General features: G+C 42.0%; 1 protein-coding gene across 3 annotated transcripts in view; it reads right to left on the bottom strand.

The window, feature by feature from the left end:
- The window catches only part of CCDC85C (coiled-coil domain containing 85C), a 106,436-nt gene that overhangs the window by 19,226 nt on the left and 64,814 nt on the right, over positions 1–22,396 (bottom strand). For 2 of the 3 annotated variants that reach the window (XM_009905229.2, XM_054161869.1), the window contains exons 2-3: positions 20,801–20,877; positions 4,603–4,707 (exon numbers count right to left, since the gene is read on the bottom strand). In XM_009905229.2, coding sequence (XP_009903531.1) covers positions 4,603–4,707; positions 20,801–20,877 — 182 coding nt within the window. The remainder of the gene's footprint in view (positions 1–4,602; positions 4,708–20,800; positions 20,878–22,396) is intronic. The other variant, XM_054161868.1, reaches the window with a different exon arrangement.

Raw genomic sequence — 22,396 nt, 5'->3', positions numbered from 1 at the left:
CACATCTGCTCTGCTCCTCCAGTCTCCAGGCTGCACTGGCCTCACCTGCAAAGCTCCCTCCCCCAAGGCCTGGGGCAAAGCAAGGGTCTGTTGTATCCCTGTCTCTCCCGAGATCCATTGCTAGCCCCGCTATAAGCACACTCAACAAGTGAGCATGTGAGCCTACAGCAGATCCTCAAAGTAGATGAATTTTTCTCACCTCCTGCAGTTACCTGTTAAAGGTAGATTACGGATGCAGCCTCTCAGGGCCTCTTTTACCCATCAAACGCAAAAACTTTGTCACTGCCAAACTTTGTGCTGGTTGGCTGCCATGGGGTAAAAAGCCACCTGCAGCTCAGAGCTATTGCTGTAACTGCTGATGAAGGGCAGCTGCCTTCAAAAATGCATGGTCTTGTTCTCAGCTGCTGACAATACACTCTGAAGCTTCACAATAGCACTCCCTGGGCTGCAAGTATCGACAAACCTTTCATTTTACTTTCCCTGCTGCAGCAGCAAAACAACTGCCTTGAATTTCTCCCTTTGTCTCAACAGCATCCTAGTGGTACCAGTACTGCCAGAGGAAGGAACTGCCTTCTGCTGTGTGCCTTGATCATTGTTTCTCTCTGGCTAAAAATGGACCATGGCCATCACTGCTGCTGGAGGAAAATGAGAAATAGGACTAGGGCCGTTCTCCAACACACACCAGTAGTGCTCTGCTCAAATGACAGCTGTGAGGATGGGATGCAGAGGTGGGAGAAGGTGAGGAACTATTGGGACACTGCAGAGGATGGGCTTGGTGAAGAGGCAGAAGCAGCTGAAGGCATTTTGAGAGGCCATGATGTCATCCTGAAGCTGCAAAGAGCAGTCCCAGGGATGTCAGAGGCACCAGGAAGCCTAGGGATCCCTGTGCCTGGGGGATTTGTGCGGCACAGCAAGGGGCTGGCAGTGGCAAGGTCACTGTGCTGTTCAGGGACACCTCAGAACCATGCTAAGGTCCCCCGTGCTCCAATTGACTCTGCAGGGACGTCAATACCTAAAGGGCTCCTGTGGTTCTTCTGGGTGTACTTCCTGGGCATCATGATGGGAACAGTGGTCTCCAGTGATTTCAAACTTGATTTTACAAGTCAGGTTGGCTTTAAGAAGCTGATCCATTTCTCCTCCCTGAGAAGAACAGATTTACTCCCACACAGGCTGAGGACAGGACTAGCAGATTTGTTCTGGGTCCCACAGTGAGACCCAAGACCAGGCCTGGGCCACAGCCACATCTCCTTGCCTGTGCCAGGTTGCAGGAGGGAGCTGAAGGAGGGACACCAAGACATTTTCTCACTTCTCTTCAGCCTTATCATTCATGCCAAAGAGGACGGAGACCACCGTCTTTCCAGTGAGAAGAAAGGGGCAGGAGTGTCACTGGGACATGTCTTCCTATCACCTCCCTTCGCAGGCTCAGGAGACAATGCATCAGCCAAGGACTCTCTTATCATCCCTTCCCACCCCATCTAATGGCTTCTCTTTACACCTACAGACCACAAATATTTGGGTTTGTTTTTATAATACTGTGGGTACCATCTGGCAAAACTAAATATGCTTCTCACAAGTATCTCCACCAGGCAGAGCTATGAACCGCAGCTGGTTGTGACAGCATGATGGGAATCATCAGGTGAAGGAACCAAAGAAGCTGGTGCTGCAGCCGGGCAGAGTCATCAACCCAGGCTTCGAATCCTGCAGGTAACAAGTGCCAGAGAAAAATGCCACAAGAGGCAGTGCCAAGAAGCCAGGAACTCAGTGCTCTTCACTACAAAACTATACTTCTCCTGCTTCTTTGTGTTTTCATATGGACCTCACTGGTTTGGGAGTAGATTTATGGAGGAAAATGGAATTGTCTCTTCCCAGCCTAGCCTGTAGTCTAAACCAGACTCCTTCGAGACACCCCTTTAAATACTCTTAACAGAAGTCTCACTTTTTTTCCAGAGATACTTATTGTAGTCCCTAGGGACATATATAAAGGCTGGTCAAGAACACCGTGATCATTGTCTTCTCAAAAGAGGGACAGTGCTTTATTCAGCCCTCACAGTGTATCTGCAGGCACTTTCCTGGGGACACCCAGCTCCAGACCCTTGAAGAGCACAGGTCTCTTTCCTCCAGCCACACCTACTTACAGCACTTACACACATCCTCCCACACCTGACTTGGGCATCCTTGGGAGTTCCTGCTCCTTGGGAAAGGCTCATTCAGAAAACTACTGCAGTACAAACTCAGTACAAAGCTTAAGGAAAGGGAAAGGTGAGATTTTAACCTAAAACTGGTTTCTCTAACATGTTACTCGCACCTGTACACCTGCAAACTCACACCTTTGCCAAAGAGCAGATGCCCATGCAGTGTGGTCAGAATCACTGTGGGCAGCACAGAGGACAAGGGACACCCATTAGCAAGCCCTAACAAGAGCTCTGGCATCCCTCCTCATTGACAGCAAAGAACTAGGGTTTTGGACACATTTTTCACATACTTTAGGAGTCAATGGTTATTACAGGCTGATCATTATCTCTGTATCTTGCTTACTCACCCCCCATAAACCCCAGGAAAGCTGCCGGCTGTTGTCTCCTTCCCTCCTCTCCCTTATCTAAGCCTTCCTCTTGGAACCACAGGAAGCGCAATGGCACATCACAGCCTAACTTTGTTCCTGTTATTAGGGAATAGGTCTCCAAGCGATGAGCCATCTGTGCTGCAGCCTTATCACAGCACAGACCTCCTGGTCCTGACACAAACCACACATCCTGTGGTGTTTACCTATTTGCTTGATGTCAGTTGTCTCTTTGGTCATCCCCTTGCTCCAGCATTCCTGTTGATGCTTGCACACACTTTTGCATTCACATTCCCTCCACACTAACCTTAACATTGCCATCACAGACCTCGACAGTTACTTCCACCAAAGGCAAGATTCCTGTTATAAATTACATGAATGCTGCTAGTAAATTTTAAGGCTAAGCCAGCCAGGCCAGTTCTGACTGCTAGTAACAGGCTGGTTCACATTTTATGCCAGTGCAGATAAATGCCTTCTCCAAGCAGCTGGTTTATGATCTTCTCAAGGTGAAAGTACCTACAACCATAGGAGAGAGCAGCTCTCAGGCACCATCCCACCTATGACTGGTCTGACAGATGAAGGTGAGTGTCACACAGCACCCAGGCCTCTCCACAAATGCCAGGTGCCACCTCTTCCTTGTGGAAGGACAGGAAGCAGGGACAAATGGCCAGGAAGGGCTTCAGCAGTCAGCACTGTCTGTTGCTGGCTCTCATGCAGCCCTGGTGAACCATGAAGACTGATGCTCAGGCAGAGAAGTATCCTGCCAGATCCCAGTCCAGGCACAGCTTCTTTGCAGAATGGTGTCAGCCATATCCCATAGCCCAGCCTGACCCACAAGACACACATAAAATTGTGTGTAGCAGCACTCCTCGGGCAACCAGCCCAGGCAGACTGAGCTTCCCACACCTGGAACCAAGCTGGGTATCAACAGCCTGAGCATAAAGGAAGCAAAGAACATCTCCAAAACCAAACCATAGAGGACCAAGGCAGCCAGACAAACATCTCCAGGCTCATCAGAGTCTTCTATTTAATCTGGATGGGTTTGTGTGTCCCACCCCACCTTCCTTTTTTTTTTTTTTGCTGGAGGGTCTCCATCCAAACTGCATTTCAGCAGGGATGGAAAGGGGCTCTGTTTTCACAATGGAGTTTTACTTGTGTATACTTTCTTAAAGTATCCTTACCCCCTCTTTTTATAGCAGTAAGAGGCACACCAAATTTACAGAATGACTTTTACCCAAACAGGTAGCCAACCTACAACTGGTCCTGCAGTACCTGCAGCTCTGCTGACCAGTGCACTGCACATGGAGCAGAAGATCCGGGATGGTAGGGAGGCTCCCTGGCTGTGGTGCCCCCAGCTTCTGCTCATGTCCACAACATTCACAGCCCACTCACAGTAGGCCTTCCTGACAGTATCTGCACTTTTCCTCCAATCTGGAAAATGATGTCACCAAGCAAATGTAGTGTCTCAGGCAGCCAGGCAGACATCTGGAAGAGAGTCATCTGACAGGGCTCAGCCATGCCCAGCACACCAGTGCAGAAGAAGCCCTGGACCAGCAGCTAGGTGGATGGATATCTTTTGCAAGAGATTTTAATCAAGATTCTTTTGTTGTTTGAGAAGAAGCAATGCAAGCAAATCATAGGAAACAAAAAAATTCACGACAAAGAAAAACCTGCAATGGAAGTCCTAAGAACTTAATCTCTAAAGCAACTCTGACCACACACTGCCAGACACTTGGCAAGCCATCTTTTGCCTCATCCAGCTTTTTGACAGCAGCCATAGAGAGCATTAACAAAGAAGGAGCTACAGGTATAATAAAACTCAGTTTTACTTTAAAAGATACACAACAGTGACTGTCAGTTGAGCAAAAAAAACTATGCTACGAAGCTGATGATCCAAACTCAGGTAAGTAACAGTTATTCCCAGGGCCTCCCCACGCTTCCAACAGCTGCAGGTTTCAGGGGAGAGAGCTCCCCTGTAACCTCCACCTGCCCACTTTTGCAGAAACCCACAGACCTGTCTGTATAGGTAAGGAAACATCTCTTACATTCTGCAGGGCATCTTGATACTGCGGCAGTGATGAGAGCTGTGACTCGGAGTGGTATGGAGACAACCCTTTCCTCAAAGTCCTCAGGTCCCCCATGCTGGACTGCTGTGAAGATAGTGACAGAAAACATGTATTAATGAGAAGAAGGAAAGCTGTGTACTTCCTGCTGTATCAGCTGTTCCTATGACCAATTCTGTCCCACGACCTGTTTGCATTACTTCTCTGTTACTGCAACAGCAGTGACAGTGAATATTGAAATAAAATGCTTTTTCCATGTCCACAACCAGAGAAAACATCTGCAAGCAGCTGGAGGCAAACCATTCAAGGTCTGCTGCATTAACTGATACAGCAAGATGACTTTTTTATTTTGCCTAAGTTTCCATGTGTTCATTAAAAATTTGTTAGGATGCAAATGAAAAAATATTTCTAAGACTTCAGATTAGATGAAATCAGCAAAAGAAATCCACCAGGAGACATTTTCTGGATTTTTATAACCTCATAGACTATTTCAATCACACTTACAATGTGAGTTTGTAAACAGTGATGATTCCCTTTGGCTTGTAAAATACATGTGATAAGAACAGTTTCTTATTTTGTTATAAATTTGCATGCACCCATAGGTTTTAAGCAAAGTCAGATAAGTAGAGGTAGTCTACAATGACCCTAGAAACCAGATAAATGCAGTCAATAGTCTGTGCTTAAAGGGAGAAGCAGCACTGGGTATTGCCATTACTGTGTCTGGGACAACACTTCTGCCTCATGTTACTAGCTCTCTTTCTCTGATTCTGACACAGGACAGTCCTAGAATGAGAAGTTTCTCATTTATAAGAGGATGCCCATAAAAATCCAATATACAAGTAGTCAAAAATCAAAGGTATTTTTATAATAAACATGCTCATTAATTTTTCATATTTTTAAGAGCATCAACCAGTGCACTGTTTTCTATTTTAAAGCTATACAATCATGACCTTTTTGATTTTTATGCTCTATTAAGACTTTTGACTTGCATTTGATGCAGAAATGTTGTTTTCTACTTCAAAAGAACCAGAAGAAAAGCCACTGATGCAATAAAATTTAACAGGAAAACTCATAAATCAGCTCAACTGTATATAAAAAAACCACTCAGTAACCCCAAAGGCCTAACCACAACCAAGACACTGGGGACTGTGTCCATTCATGGATCTCCACAAATATGGAAAGTTCATTTCCGCTGCTTGCTTCCATTTAGCAGAGAAGAATTGGTGCATTCAGAGTGATTACATTGTTTTCTGTCAGTGTCAGAAACATTTTCATGGCGTGTTTCAGGACATGTTCAGCCTCAGCTTTATTTCAAAAATGCAGTTTTCTTAGGTTAAAGCATCTAGTGTGATCCAGTGCTTTCACAACTGTTCTGGTGCACTCACCCTATCAACTTTCTTTTTATAAGCCATGAAGAAAAGAGTTCTCGAGAAAGCCATCATGAGAAATGGATGCTAGTCTGGCATCAGCCAGTCTGCTGGAACTGTCATGCCTTACACAGAATCAAGTGACATGGAATGACTTCACCATACTGGACGTCTGGGATTCCCCTGGATTTACAAGGTGGCATCAGAGAAGCTAGTGGCCTATATTTCTTTCACATTTCACAACAAAGCCAGAGACAGAAGGATCTGAAGGAGGCAACTTCTGAAGCTAAAAGTGACTGCTGCAAAACTGAGTTTCCTTCATCATGCTTTGCAGGTATATATTTTCAAAGGAAGGTTAGTAGCTCACCAAGGAATATGGTTAGAAGACCTGGCATTGTCCCAGGTTTGGGATGTGTAGGAGGTCTCTTGGTGGTGATCTTGAAAGATTTTACCCTGCCTTGCTGAGTGCAACCTCTTTTTCCCTACTGTATGTACATGAGGAGACAGCAATCTCCCGGAGAGGTCTTGGCACTCTGCTACCCACTCCTTCAGTTTGTCAGCTCAGGAGCTCTCATGCACCCTGCCCTCACGTCTGTAGTGAATGGGCATTCACACAGGCAAGGCAAAAGCAGATTAAAACAGCAGAGCAAAAATACGAGGTTGTAACTTTGCAGATCCCAGAAGTCACAGATCCATCTCCTTCAAAGCTCTGCTCAAGAAGGAGGTGCACTGACTCACTGGTGTTCAGACATCCTGTACTGATCATACTTTTGCTAACTGCACTGAGACTTGCAAGACACTATGTCCTTATGGGGCACTAGGCACATAGAAATGTGCATGTTCTCGTGTCCTCAAACCTGAACGGGTTGGTTTGTTTACATCAGATGTAGTATGTGCCTCACCACACTACATCTTGTCCTCACAGAAAGTCATAACGCCTAGCCCACCAAAGCAAGTAAGGCAACTAGACATCAGCCTGGCCAACACACAGTATCATACTGCTGTGATTTAAAATACTCCAGTTTAAATTGATTTAATTTAACTGCCCGGTGCTCCTGCCTGGACTGAGAATCTGCATCAATTTGGCTTAAATTGGTTGAAATTGTGTTGGTAAATACACAGATACAGTCAAAACTCTTCTCTAACAAGTGTTTATAATGGATTAGTTCTATTGCTTTTTTTAAGCAAATCCCATTTAAGACAGTGCACTTGTGTGTGACAAATCTATTGTTAGGTTGTTTCAGTGACTGCTGATTATGAATCTGACCTAATGCATTCAATTTGATGGAAAGATTCCCACTGAGTTCAATGAACATCAAAACAAGCTCTTAATTAAAGAAAATAAAGGAAAAGGGGTGGGGGAGAAAGGGGTCAAAGGAAAAAAAATGAATGAAAATAAAAGAGAGAGACATTTAAAAAATAAAAATGCTGAACATATCCAAAAGAGAGTAACAGAATGAGGTGTTTGGGGCATAGGGTTGGTTTGGCAGGGCAAGAAGAATGCTTATCTCTCTTTAATTATAATGCATCCACACTGAAGATGGCCACACTGAAGACATTTTTTTGCTGTTGTTGTCAACTGTAAAGCCAGCATATTTCACAAGCACTCCACGCAATGGAATTTTCCTTCAATATTTCCTAGAATTTGTTTCAAAATGTATCTTGCTTTTTTTTTTTTCCCAACAGCCTACCACAGTTCTGCACTATTTATTTTTCTGGAACTAAAAATGTGTATTTCTTCACCACAGAAAAACCCCTGCTTTTTCTTCCTTTTTAAAAATTAAAATGGTGCAGTGACATGCATTCAGCAGACCTCCCTAAACATTCAAGCATTCATTGGGCTTTGCTAGCACAGTGCCAGAGCTAACCAGGAAAAGAAAGTGAATCTCTCATTAAGAAGCACTATGACTAATGATGCATTGGAATGAGTTGCCAGTATTCTGCTTAAACCTAAATTAAAACTCCTGGCATTTGCATTGTCAATTCACTCACAAAATGGAATCTCTTATTACCTTACCCGATTTTCATTACTGAGATGTAAGTGGATCCCAAATTGCCTTTCTAGTCCGAATGGCATTTTAAAAGTACAGTCCCTGATCATCATCATTCTGGGAGATTATCTCAATTAATGGGCAACACATCTATAATAAATTACCCTTCAGATAAAATCATTCCACAATTCTGAATTTTCAAGGAATTTATCAGCAAAATCACAATAATTTCAACTAGAATTCCATGGGAGAGTGCTGGTTTGATTCAGTTTTTATTGGGAATGTTTTCTAATCTGAGGAGCAGAGAGAGGCGGGGCACAGAGGAAGAGACCAAGAGAGAGCTGAGAGGGTTAATAGTCAGTCTTTACTTAAATTGGTCAAATTTACAACATGCATAACCTGAAATACAACTGGCCTCAACAAAGGCCAACAACTAGCCACTGACTACTCTGGAGTACCTCTTTTACTGTGATTTTTTTCCCAACAAGATTTTCATCCAAATGTTTTGGGGGAAAAAATATAAAAAAATTAAATGAAATAGATAACTAGAGAAAAAGAAAGCATTTCCTGACTTTCACAGTGGTATCAATGTGAGAGACATCTGCTAGGCCTAACTTGGCATCACTCTTCATGGTATTGCATCCCTTGACCAGCCAATGAGAATGGGGACAAGCCTGCAGACCCAACAGCTTCGCCTTCAGCTCAAACCTGTGTTACATACAACTAATGCTGACAGCTCCACAGTGGTCCCTCAGACACAATAATTCTTCATTATCTGGAAATAATGACATGACATTTATTGCTACATTTTTCAACTAGGCAGAACTTGAAGTGACCCCGGAAGACACTGTACTTGGACCAAAGCCCGAGATCTTTGTCAGCCCTCTTACGAAAGAAACGAGCCTGGTAGGGAAGGGAGTTTCGTCTACTTATATCAGTGAGAAAACACTGAACTAATAAATAACATTTTTAGTAAGGAGAGACTGTAAACCCAACTTTCTTTCTAGAAAACAGAAACAATTTTATTATTAACATGTGTAGAATGCAGTATTTCTCATAAAAATCACAATAATTTAAAACACTTTAGGTTTTTGTAAGCTCCAAGACTTTAATTTCTATCTAAAGTTGCATTTTTAAAAAGTCAGCAAAACACTTGTTCTGATCAGAGCTCTCTATCCTGCTAGCACAGAGAAGAAATGGTGGCCTCTGACTTTTTGACCTGATGTGCCGAGTGATTCAATTTGAAAATAACACAAGTAACACAAGAAGATGGATGGTGTTTGTGGTATTTTAAGGTCAAAGTACTACAAAGAAACATTTATTTTCCTTTCCATTTCTGTCCTGTAAAGTCAGATCAGTGCTGTGGCCATGTTGAACCAACTAAGAAGATAAAGTGTTGAAAACTTCTAGACAAGTTAGATAAATTATCTTTTCTGCTACCCTTCAGTGTTACTTCTGCTGGAAGGGAATAAGAAAGAGGACATGGATTGAATCCTGAAATACTTTGATGTAAAAAAATGGAGCATTCTTAACAGAAATTAAATACAGAAAGACATAAATTTACTTGACACATATTTTATGAAAGAGATTAGCAAAAAAACCCCAAATTATTTCAATTAGAATTATGTGCTGAAGTGACCAAGGAAAATTATAAAGCTACATTGTCAGCTTCCAGTAATTCATCTGAATCAACATTCAAAACATGGTTGTTACATAAGTAGCCTTTAATTGAAAACACTCTTTTCTCCTTTCACTTAAGCTGTAACAGCTGAAGGCTAAACAGAGGTTAAAAAAAATTAGACATAAATTGTAGGTTTGACCCTGTGCCCCGTGGAAATAGTAAAGCCTTTACAAAGGCTGTGGAATCACCCTGGGGCAATTTGGGTGTCTACACATGGGCATCTCATTCCTGAGTGTATCCAAGGCACCATGGAGGCTTGGCAGAAGTGATGAAGAGCTGCTGGAGACCTACATCCTTCTGCTGCACTGCTGAGCAATACAGGTGCTGTCCTGTTGGCAATTGAGGACTACTCTGTGCACCTGAGATGCTGCTCTGTTCACCTCTTTGGAACTCATTCTGTAATCTCCTGCACTGTGAAAGCTTCCTCTCCCAAATCGCATGCCTTTTAAAAAACGAACAAACAAACAAACAAACTTAAACAAGCACCAATTTGAAGGCCAAGATTCCTACAACCTCCCTTTTTGTTTACCTCTGGGGAATCCCTTTGCATAGGAAGGGAAAAATGTAGTCCCGAATGAAGAGGAGAATCAAGCATACATGTGTCACCAACAGAAGACTTCCCAGGGGACTGTCATTTTGGAGGCTTTGTAATAATCAGCTTCATTTTCTTACAGTGCAGACCCACTGGCACTAAGCTCAAGAGACAGCAGATTACACATTACACCACTTGAATGTATTAATATTGTATTTGCCATTTCAACAAAACTTTAGAAGAAATTATGTATCTCAATATGAAACGCAACTAGATGGAGAGGAATACTGTGAAGAACCCAATACTAGCAATAGAAGATACCTTTATTGACACCAGTTCAGAAGATCTTCTTTGGACAATTAAATTTGCCATACCATCACCCAGCCCTCTGAGACATATACAATTTCCATTTGTTAGTAGCTATTCCGCCGTTTAACAAAGCACAAGATTTCCTTTAGCTGTTATTTAAATATCAGAGTGAACCTGCTCCTTAGCAATACGGCAAGGGCATCAGGATTTGGGCTTACACTTTGTGGAATTCTCTACATGGAAAAGCATATATGAAGGGGGGAAAAAAAAAAAAAAAGAAAAGGAAAAAAAAGGGTCAGCCCTATTCTAGTTTTACTCCATATGTCTTGGATGTTAGATGGAAATTTCTGCTGGGACCTTGCTTTTGATTATATATATTTGTGAAGATGAAGGTTTTATTTCAGTCCACTGGGTCAGGATGTCTTCATCTTTATGGACTCCTGTACTCCCCATTACCTGAATTACTTGCCTGTCACTGTGACATAAATTCTCAAACCTACCAGAAACAGTTTTCTAAGCCATAAATTTTCCAGTAATTGAAGCTGCCTCAATTTTGACACTCAACAACCCATTGTATGCAACTGGGTAATTAAATGGAAAGTTTAGCTCACAATCTTTTCCTGTTATTTCCTGTAGCAATTTGACTAAAAGTGCCAACTTCTTTCCAGGTAGGTAAATGGCTTTGATTTAAAGTTGGTCAAAACTCAGATATAAGTAGCCAGTGCCTTTTGCACAAACACAGGAGGGAAATAAAAAGTAATTAGGGGTGTATATATAATACATCCATATAATTTTAAAAAATGGAAAATGCCAACATGAGCATGTGAAAGAACAAGCAATGAGAACCCCAAACAACCAGCAGCAACATTAAAAGACAGCCCCCAGATACAAGAAGCTGCTGTGGACGCATTAACTCTCTCTATCTTACTGAAATTTTGTGGCAAGCTGTTGCAGTGAGCCAGCTAGAAGAGACACTATACATCTGGAAACTTAACAGAAGAACAAAAAAAAAGTTATTTCATCATCTTGGAAAAATTCTGTACTTACCACAGATGATCAAAATAAGCTGGTCTTATATGCAGCACTTGACAAGATAGTATTATTGGAAATTCAACCCCTTTCCCCATATTAATCAATGAAGTGTTGCAGAATCCATTATTATCTGCACAAATGTGAACATATTACTACAGTGACTTAAAGCATGGTGACCCCACAAACAGTTGATAAAGCTTGATTACCTTACTCTTCTTCACCACTGCAGGTATTTTGCCATACCCACAGAGTTCAATGGCACTACTAAAACACACCACTCTGTAAGAACAACCGGGACCAAGATATCCTTAGTAAGTCCAGTACATCTACAGTATTTTGCCAAGCAAAGCAGAAACATATCTCAAATAACGTGAAAGAGATGCTGTAAATTGCCTGCCTTTCACAGCTCTCATATAGGCACCAGGGTAATGACCTCAGCACCACATGTGAGTAGCCTTTTCAGGTGGCCTTGTGCCCCAGCAAACATCCCCTAACACACAATCTTGCAAAAAATGTCCTCCTTATCTCATTAATGCATGATTTAAGGTCTCATGCACCAGGAAGTTTAGGGATGGGCAATGTCGCTGTGTGAAGCTAGCAAATAATTGAATTAAGGTTCAGTAATTGCAGTTACCGCTGCAAGACATATTTAGGCAAAAATAAGCTCAGCAAAGTACATATCTGACTTTAAGTATACGTGAAGAGTCCCATTAGCATTTATCAGGCAAGCTGGAAATTACACACATAAGTGTACAATTTAAAAAAAAAAAAAAAGAGAGAGAGAAAAATCAATGTATTTGATTTTGAAAGAACTCTGCAAATAAGGAAAAAAAAGTTAAGGGATGAGGTTAAAGCTATTTAATATCTTCCATGTCATGTAATAATATGAGCTTTCTGTAACAGGAGAGATTAAATTCTTTTACACTGGTTCCTATCCCTCTTGTACATGTAGTGCAGCCAGGGATCATTCCTTAGACTGGTGACAAAGGCATTAGAGGATGATTGCCTGCCAAGGCACCTGCTTTCCCCATTTCCTCCAGTATTCAGTCAGCAAGTCACAAACCTCAGCCAGTTTCATCAGCAAAGCCACTTTCGGTTGTTCATGTGGAATTGGAAATGGTACAACCCTGAGAATGAGATACACAGCCCTTGTACAGCAGCAGCAGAGATCTCAGCCATTCTCAAACACTGCACAGGAATGAGCATCCCCACTTCTGCCTATGCTCTGACGTTCCCCTCATAGGAGCTGCATTGATACAAGCTGGAGGGGTAACGCTTCATATTTCATCTGGTTACAACAGTGACAACTGGAATTCTCTATTGTCAGGGGAGCTAACCCTTTGGGAAAGGTTAATAAATAGTAGGAGACAGGCAGTAAGTGGCTTAGATTTTACCATGTAAAAACCACTCTCTGAAAAAATATTTTTATTAGTATCTTAGTGAGGTACAGGCAAAAAAAAGCAGCCCAGGTTTCATACCTCTTCAGTCTGTAGCAACTGAGGTAGGGAACTTCAGCACATTGTTAATACTCAAAGTGTCTGTATTTTCTTCCTCTTGATTTAGATCAGCAGAGAAAGATCAACCCTGTAACTCATGGGAGCCTCAGATAATCAGCTCAAACCAAATTGCAGTATATAATTATAATCATACAACTGGCAGTCTTTGATGAAGAGAGAATATGGGCTGGTGCAAATGAGATTCAAGCATCACAGCCTATAACCCAAATAGAAATGCAGCTCAATAGTTAACAAAGCCAAATGGAGCTATAACTATTGACATTTAGTGCAGCCTGCATCTGGTCTGTGGCTTATATGCAATGAGTTTAAGAGTCTCAGATTAATGGGGCCCATCCATGGCTCATTAGCACCAAAATCAGTCTTCATTAGGGATGCCAATGGAGAGGTTAAGGAATGCTGACCCAGTTCTCCCAGGGAAGAGGATGTAGATGTAGTATTAAACACATGAATAAACTCACTGGACCATCCCCTGGAATCATCTTTTACTTTCTTCTGTCAATTGCACTCCAGGCAACAACGCCAAAGGGAACCATCACATCCACTCCCAAAACCTCATCCACAGCAATGCCACTGGGGCTGCCCTCAAAGCACTCCCTTTATGCTATAAAATGAGGGATCTGTGAATGAGGAAGGGAAAGACTTGAATTCTCTTCTCGTAAATTAGAAAAGGTCCTATGCAGGCTTTAACTAATGCTGGGACCAATCTGGCAGAAGGCCTCTGCTGGTTTTCTCTCTTTTGAACAGCACTCAGGGCAGGGTGGACACTCAAGTCTTCTGGAGGACCATTCAGAGGTCCAAAGCTCTCCACTGAACTAGGACTCAAATAGGGAAGAATCAGCTGTAGTCTATCAGAGATACTTTAAATATTCTTTTAAAATCTCCTATAAAGATTAATATTTATATTTTTGGCTTCACTAAAAGCAAAACAAAACTGAAAATTTTGTCACAAACCTAAAGTTTTGGATAACAACACCTTCCCACCCCCCCCACCACCCCCCAATAAAGGCAATTAGTAATTAACATCCTTTCTATACTTCCCCAGGTTGTTTTCAGATATCAAACACTGAATTTTTCTTGAGATAGTCTTGAATTTGGCATTGAACTTACTGAAAAAAAATCTGTTTTTAAGCATCTACAATTATTGTTTAGTTCCCTCTCAAAACATTTCTCAGTCCTTCTCAGACCAACTACTGAGACTCTGTGTACTTTGAACCTCTCTACATGTCACAAAGACAAAAAATGCTGCTGCTTCATAGCTTGATCTAACTGCACTTATCAGCTTTTTCCTTGACCCTGTCCTCATAAACAGAGAAAAGTGGGATCTAGTGAAATTATTACAAAGCTGGTTAAGCATAGGATATGACTAATCCCTCCTTTCACAGCTGGAGGTTAAACTGAGCCTCATTAAACCCAGTGTTCTTCCTTATTTGTAACAGAACCAAATGGGGCATGGCAGAGCTTTGTCTGTGTGTGACTCTCGCATTCACATCCTTACACAGAAATTCCAGCCTAGTCCTTTGAAAATTGTGAGTTAACTTGGAAGAAATTATAAAATCGTCTCAAATTCTTAAGATTCATTACACACTATTTTTCCCCCCCCTTGGTTACTCAACTTCTGGATTCAAACTTCTTGAATTATACTTCCTAGGTTTTGGAAGAACTCTGTTTATATCTGTCAGGTGACATTCTCTTAAAATTCCTTGATTCCACAAGTAGCAACACCGTAGAACACACAGTACACCATCCAGCTTTCATTACAAGTTGCCAACATTCATTTCTGTCATTGATTCTGTGGTTCAGATGTGCCCCTACCCATAAGTGGAAGGTGAATACCAAGAGAGTATTTCTTTTGGTAAGTAGCAGCCCAAGACTGATGTCTAAAATCAACAGAACGAATTCTTGAAAGTATTTTGGTTGCAAGTCTGAGCCATCCTGGAACTGCTCTTATAGAGCTGTACACCTTTTATTTGGGGAAAATAAAAAATAATTTTGTTCAGTAAATACATACTGTTCACTTAAATCTCAAGCCCACTTATTTGACAGCAAACTGGTCAGAGCAGACTTGTAATTTTAAATCCTAAAAGAAGGCGGCAAAATGAAATACACTTCGAGCATAGATTGGCTTTGCTACATTTAGGGGATGGTGCTAACATTTATGCAGGTAAGCAATGTAATACAATTAGAGGCCTAAATCAAACTTTGGAGAGTGGTCCCAAGAGGACAATTTCATGAAAATCTTATTCTGTGTGAGAAATACTCCAAAATGCATATAGTCCTGTACACGGTCTCACAACTGACTTGAAAGGAGTATTTGGATGAGGCCCCAAATATGCATCTTTTTGATTAGCTAAAATTAATATGAAGTTAAACATTTAAACAGAAATTTAAAAAGATAGTATAGTAACCTAGAGCATGTCCCCTTCAGTATTCTGAATTTAAATAGAGACCAAATGCACTGGAAAGCGTTCATGTCTGAATTCCCCTCTATTACAAAAAAAAAAAATATATAATCTCAATTTCCCTGGTGAGACCTTAATTTAAAGCAATTACAGTTACCCTCCTCACACACAAATAGTAGGCAGACTTTGGGGAACAAGGTTTGTAATTTTTTTCCACTTGTGGTGAGCACGTGTAACGCTCCTGAACTAAGCCATGGCCTCACAACAAAACTCCACAGCCATGATTCAAGGAAAAGCCCAAACACTAAGACCCTACAGCAAATCTGAGAGCCAAGAGGCAATTCCACAAGCAGGAACTGTTAATGGTCGTCTTGGCATGCAGGTGACTGATAATAAAACAACAGAGGAAATTGCACTCTGACTCTCCCAGAGCCAGCCAGCACATTGCGGGCAATTTCTTTTTCTCCTGCGTCCTGTGTATTTCAGGAGAGATCAAGCTCTCCGCTGAATGGCATTTACCTCTTTGTTCTTTGCAGTATTAATGATTCTCAGGCTCTTTTGAATCCCGGGGTCCATTTTTCTTCCCCTTCATTTTCAGAACAATATGCTAGAAACTGCCTGCTGAGTGCATGTTTGTGCCAAGTTCACATTTGCCTAAGCAGAATTGAAGCAGCCTGTAGATGTCCTTACCATGAAAGCTCCTATCTCAAAAAAAACCTCAGCTCTGTTTTAGCACCAGTGTTTACAAGCATTATTTAATATAATTTTTCTATCTCTGCAACTGCAGTCTTCTTTCAGTTCAGGTTAAGCATGCAGTTTCTTAAAAGTAAGACTAAGCACAATTTTCAAGACCTTCCAGGGGTGAGCTAAAGCTCTTCCAAGGATACTCTAAATCTCAACCAGCTAGCAAGCAGAGACTAAAACGCTGTGAAGTGCTGTGAAGCACTGGTCATACTGAAGTCTCCTTGGCAATTTTAATTAAATATTCTCATGTTCCACATAAACCTCAAGGGTTGCCCACTTCCTAGAGAAGAAATTTTCTGTATTTCTGCTCTGCATAGGGGGAATTAAACTTTTCCCTTAAAGATGAAGCAGGAGCTCACTGTCAAATGCCCACTTATTCAGAGTCCCACCTGCCCAATACATCTGCTCTGCTCAATGCTGGGCTTTTTGAAACAAAGATGCACCTCTTTGAGGAGGAAAATGCTTCTGTCATTCCTGTTCTGAAGGGAAAAAACAGACACAGCTCAATAGAGACCATAAACCAAAAGAAGTCCAAACAGTCAGCCCATGATGCACAGGACTTGGTTATAAGGAGAGAGAATGGGGTGATGAGTCCATAGCTTCCACTTCAGTGGAAGTCTGTGAGCTTCCACTTCAGTTTAAAGTGCCCAATTCTTTCCACTGTACAGAATGAGATTTAAAAAAAGCAAAATAGCATGAAAGAATGGCCAGAAGTTTGTCACTGTTATTATCTCTTAAATGTATGCATTAGTTATAAAACTAGCCAAGAGCATGAACCTTGGAGCCACCTTGGAGCTCATAAACATGATTTTCTCTAATCTTGAGGGGAAAGAGTATAATTACAAATTAATTTTTAGTTTAAGGAGCAGTGCAAGGTGGCTAGAAGAGCCTGGTTTCTGACACTCAGCTCAGAGGAACAGAAAGTAAATAGGACATCCTATCTCAAGAGTTATATCTTAGTAATAGAGAAGCTATCATCATCTAGTCAATCAGATAGCATGAAAGAAAGATTAACACCAGCTCTCCTGGGCAATCCCCACAAAGACACAGAGGAGAAACAGGACTTCTCCCACATGATGTTGCATAGATTAATTGCATGCACACAGCAGAACTCAGTACACAGAGAATTTGAGACTATAAAAGCAATGTCTGTGAAGCATTCCAAAGCCAACACCCAACATTCCTCAGAGCTTATGTTCATCTTCTTTACACCTTGACTAAAACTTCCAGAAATCAGCTTCACTTGAAAGGTTGATACTGTCAATCCCAGGATAATGAGGTCCCCACCTGCTCTACAGGGTCTCTGCCACTGTGGGTACACCACAGACATTTTCTAGCACTGGTGAGCAGGCAGCAAAGAGCCTTTTCTGGTAGTGGCATTCACTAGAGCATCTCCCAACCAGGACAACAAAAGCTGTGTGCTGTGCAAATTCCTGCCAGGGATTTTGCCAGCACAGCGATGCTATTCAAGAGCATGACTTTCTAGTTAACATGTCCACGCCAGCAAAACATTACCCTGTAAACCTGAGTCAAAGAAAGGTATAAAACTGGAGTAATTTCTCCTCAGAGAATGGAAAGAGTGATGACTACTGATGAGGTAGCAATGTCAGAAGCTCATTTTCAAACTGGAAATACATGTCTCCTTCCCCAGAACGTAAAATAAGCCCAAACCAAAACAAACTATATACAGCTATCACAAATAACATCCATTCCTCCATTTATTTTCCTCCCACAGCAAAGTATGGCTTATGAGATAGTACTTTTTGATCTCCCAAGGGAAGGAAAAGCTCTCTCCATTAATCTGTTCAAATGAGTTGCTAGAAAAAGAGAAGTGTGAATCCCATCATGCCTGCACTGCAGGTAACACACAGAGTGCAGAACAGCCACCTCAGCATGGATTGGAGAGCTCTTGCCTCTTCCACTGAGATTTTCTTACAAAGTGCTTATGGAGAAAGGAGATGTCAGTAAGCAGGAGAAAAAACGCAGGCTGGGGACCCCCGCTCCAGCTTAATTCCATGCCTGAAGGGGATACAAAGACACCACCTCTTAATGCTCCAGGTGCCAAGGAAGATAAAGCAACAAATCTAGCTCAGGATGTACCAGCTAGCAAAGGGGCATTGTGTCACTGTCCACTGTAATATAAACCCTCCTGTAAAGCTTGCCATATCATTTGTGGCAGCATCTTTCTCAGGTTTCTCTGGCTGAAGCACTATTTCAGCTCTATGTTTAGCACTTGGAGAGAAGCCAGAAGACTTCCATAACCACCAGTGATTTGTTAATCCCTTAATGCACAGGCACTGTTTGTTACTTAGGACCTCAGGTTTCATCGCTCTTCAGCATGCTGGTGACAGAACTTCTTGACACCAGACTGCAAATATTATTGTAATGTTAATACTCCAAAGGAGAGAGCCAAGCCAAGTTAAAATGTGACTTTGGTGTTGACAAGCCAGTTTGGCATTGCAGAGTTCAGTCAGGATCACCTGGCAACTTTAAAAACATTTACCAGGATCCTTTTTGACTAGTCTTATCCTGAGATCCGCATGGTAACAGCTAAACACTCTCCAATCAGATGAAGCAAGTAAGAATACAGTAAGTGGATTATACTTTTCTCAGAAAGGGCTGGAAGCAATGTGTACCCATGCGTGCAAGTTCGAAAAAGAAAAACCATCCAAATTTATGTTTGTAGCATGACGGATTTGGAGGTAACAAAGCTCAGTACTCTCAGGGAGTGCACCCAGAAATTACAGCTTTAACACTTCTCCTGTTGGCCTAAAGACACCTGACTCTGCTTATAAAAAGAGGTATTTCTTAAGTGTTACCTAATCCAGGCAGAATTCTGGTCTTTTGGACATCACACAGGGCTGTGTAGAATGGCACAGGCAGGCTGGCATTGCTGTCTGCTGCTGTCTGGGAGGTGGTTGGCCTTCCTCAGAGCACAGAGCTATTTTAAGATCATTTTCCTCTCTCTGGGATTCAAATGTTTGTAGTGACACAGCCTGAAAGGTGAGGACACCTGAAGACAGTTGAGCACACGGAGGAAAAGGCACAGCCTTCCCAGCCTGGACAGCAAGAAGGTGAAGAGCTGATGTGTGGGGCTGCTTTTATGGGGGCGTCATCCTCCTGAAGTAATAAGGTCAGGCAGTTTTTCAGCCCCTAATAATTTACCATCCATTAATTACCAAGCAGTCTTTTTGACCTCATAAGGCAAATTCAACAAAGTAATGTGTTTGGCTGTGGCAGGACAAAGGCTGGCCAAGGGCACATGAGCCCGTCCTTGAATCTGTGCACATTCAAACTGCCTAGGCACAGTCCATCTGCTTATCAATAGCGCCAATTAAACAGTCTCGAGGTTTCGACCACCACCAGCTCACTCATGGGTTGGGAGAAAGACAGAGGGAGTTAAAATTAAATCAGCAATTGATTAATACATTAAGCAACTCCATATCTGCTGAGTGGAGGACCCTTTTGGGGTTTTAACCCTTTGGTGCCCTGTGAGTTTTGTTTCACGGTTAGCGATGCCAACGAGTACACTGGAAATCTGGAGTAATCTTAAAAATGCTCCCAGTCAGGTCAAAATGTGTATTTCAGTAAAAGTATGTTTTGACAAAATTCTTTTACTGAAGCTTCAAGTATGCTTAGAGTCGTGTTTTAAAAACATGATCCTGGAGAAGTCTGTTTTCAGACTTGGTGAAAGGCAAAGAACAGTACAACATAAACCAGCAAAAAAGTATTTTTGGGGAAAAAATTATTAGGAGGGATTTTTATGTTCAGTCCCTTAACTGGAAAGAATCTGATACAAAATTCTGTGAAACTCAGTGCATGAAGAAAGAAGCAAAGTATAGAAAAAACCCTTTAAAATGTCAGGGAGGTAGATCATAAACCAGTGAAAGGAGGCAAAGAACAAGAGAAAAAGGGTAACTCTTCCAATGATTTAAATAGAACGTTTCACTGGATTCAGCAAAGCTGCCCCTATTTACACCAAGTGATGTGTTTTAAAGGAATCCAGGGAACATATCAGACAGAACCACTGTTTTCTTCCCACTGCTTAACATTGCTATATACAGATAGGTATGCACCAGGCACAATCAAAAGCCCAGTGGTATGTGGAGCAGACTTTGAAGGGCAGATGCAAGCAAAAAGTGCCAGTTTGGAGATGTCTGTTCAGTTTAAGATCTCAAATAAAAGCTGGGGACCAGCACCGCACAAAACTATTCCCAAGGTTGTCCTTTGACTACAGCCTCCTCTTTCAACAAGATAAAAGTCAATGTAAATGGGCAAGCAAGACAAAATCCTACAGCAAGGGCACAGGCAGCACCAGGCCCTCACAGCATCCTCAAGAGCATCAGTGGATCAAGGTGTTCTACAGGGAGGCACTAATGTATCTCCAAAACACACGTGAACACTAACAGAGGACTTTTTCTTTTTGTTTGAAACAACAGGAGACCCAGTTCTGTCAGTGGGGGTTGATGTGAAAAGACCCATTATGCCCTTCTCCTGCTAGGACATCCACCAAAAGCCCTTGTGCATTCAAGTAGGCAGTCAGACACAACTGTGTTGAAACAGGAGAACAAAGTCACAATCATATCTGTTAGGCAATAAAACACCTACCTGGGAAAGAAGTTTGTTGTCATCCTCCAGCAGCTTCACTTTTGTTTCAAGTTGCCTGATATAGTTGGAAGATGAATCTTTAGGAAAAGAGAAAAAATACATTTAAGCTTCTTTTGTGACAGGCAAGAACTGTCAGACAGTAACACGTTTTCCCCCTCTGAGGGAGGCAAGTTTAGGAAAAAAAACCTAATGAACGAAATCCCAAGTGTATAGGGTGAGGAGGGGAGTCTGCCACAAGTCTTTTTTTCACTGAACAGCTGAGATTCAGCAGCAGCAGTATCTTCTGTGAATCCGTACCAGTGCCATTATGTTGGGGGATGTGGAGCACAGAAGGAAAGGGAAGTTGAAACATTGTTTTTCATAATTTCATGTAAGTAATTTCCTAGCTTTGAAAGCCATTCTCATTGATCTAAAATGCAGCAAAATACTCAACAACAGAACAAGATGTTTCCTTTTAGGTTTGAATAAACAGCCCCTTCACACACATGTCTGTCTTACAAAAACAACTGAGAAATTCACAAATAAGCTGCTGGTACAGCTCTAAGAGAAGATAGCTGTCACAACTTCCAGATGTAAAAGGGGACCTGGATTCAGCAAGTTCACAAAGCTGCCTACCCAGGACATCTGGGTTTGGTAACAGAAGCACATGACACTAAACAGAAAAAAAAATACCAGGGCAATAAAATACAAAATACTCTAATATAAAATGGTAATATTCAACCTGAAGGAATGCAATGGCCTGTTTAACATTGCAGTAAGACAGCAACACCAGATAGGGTGACCTGGCATTGAAGATAACTTGCAGAAGAGCTCTGTGGGTGGTTTACTGTTTTCCAAAACATCTGGCCTTCATTTTGAAATATGCTTTGAAGCAACACATTTGCAAATTTCACAGGAAAGAAAATAAAGGAAGCTGGGAAAACCTTTTCTCCATTTTCATTATAGTTTGACAGTTTGCAATAGCTCCTTCTATCCATCTGGATGTTTACAAAATTTTTCCTCCACTTGTAACTTTGGTAGCAGAGACCTTGAGTTGTTACAGCAGGGGGGAAAGAGGAAGAGAGTTCTGCAGCTTAAGCACATGAGAAAACACTTTTGAATTATATTTTACATAATTTCTTTGATTATGGTACGGCTGCCAAAGGCCCTCCTCAATCACATGATTTTTCACCAAACATGAAATCAGCAAGGACCTGAACATTCACACACCATGCTGATACTAGGTGCCTGTCACTGACTGCCAGCACCTTTCAGGATCAGCCCCACCATGAGTACCAGGCACCACTGGCTGCACCTCTGTACAGCTGAACTTGTGCCCAAGCACACGTGTAAGGCCAAGGCTGGCTCTGTGCTAAACAGCTTATCTTTCTCTTCACCAGGAGCTGCTGAACACATGCAGCACAAGCCTGAATGCTGTTTCTTGGCCACTCCGGGGGCAGTTTAGCAGAAGAGCTAGCATGCATGCCACGGCTAATCACTGAGTGTTTTGACCATTCAAGAGAAAAACTGGACTATGCTTGAAAAAGTGCTGCCAAAGACAAGTGCCAAACCACACATAAAGGAACAGCAGGACGGATTGGAGTCAAGTGCCCGTCT

Source organism: Dryobates pubescens, chromosome 5, assembly GCF_014839835.1.
Source record: "Dryobates pubescens isolate bDryPub1 chromosome 5, bDryPub1.pri, whole genome shotgun sequence".
In the NCBI taxonomy this organism is placed as follows: domain Eukaryota; kingdom Metazoa; phylum Chordata; class Aves; order Piciformes; family Picidae; genus Dryobates; species Dryobates pubescens.
This window is presented reverse-complemented; position numbering and strand designations above follow the sequence as displayed.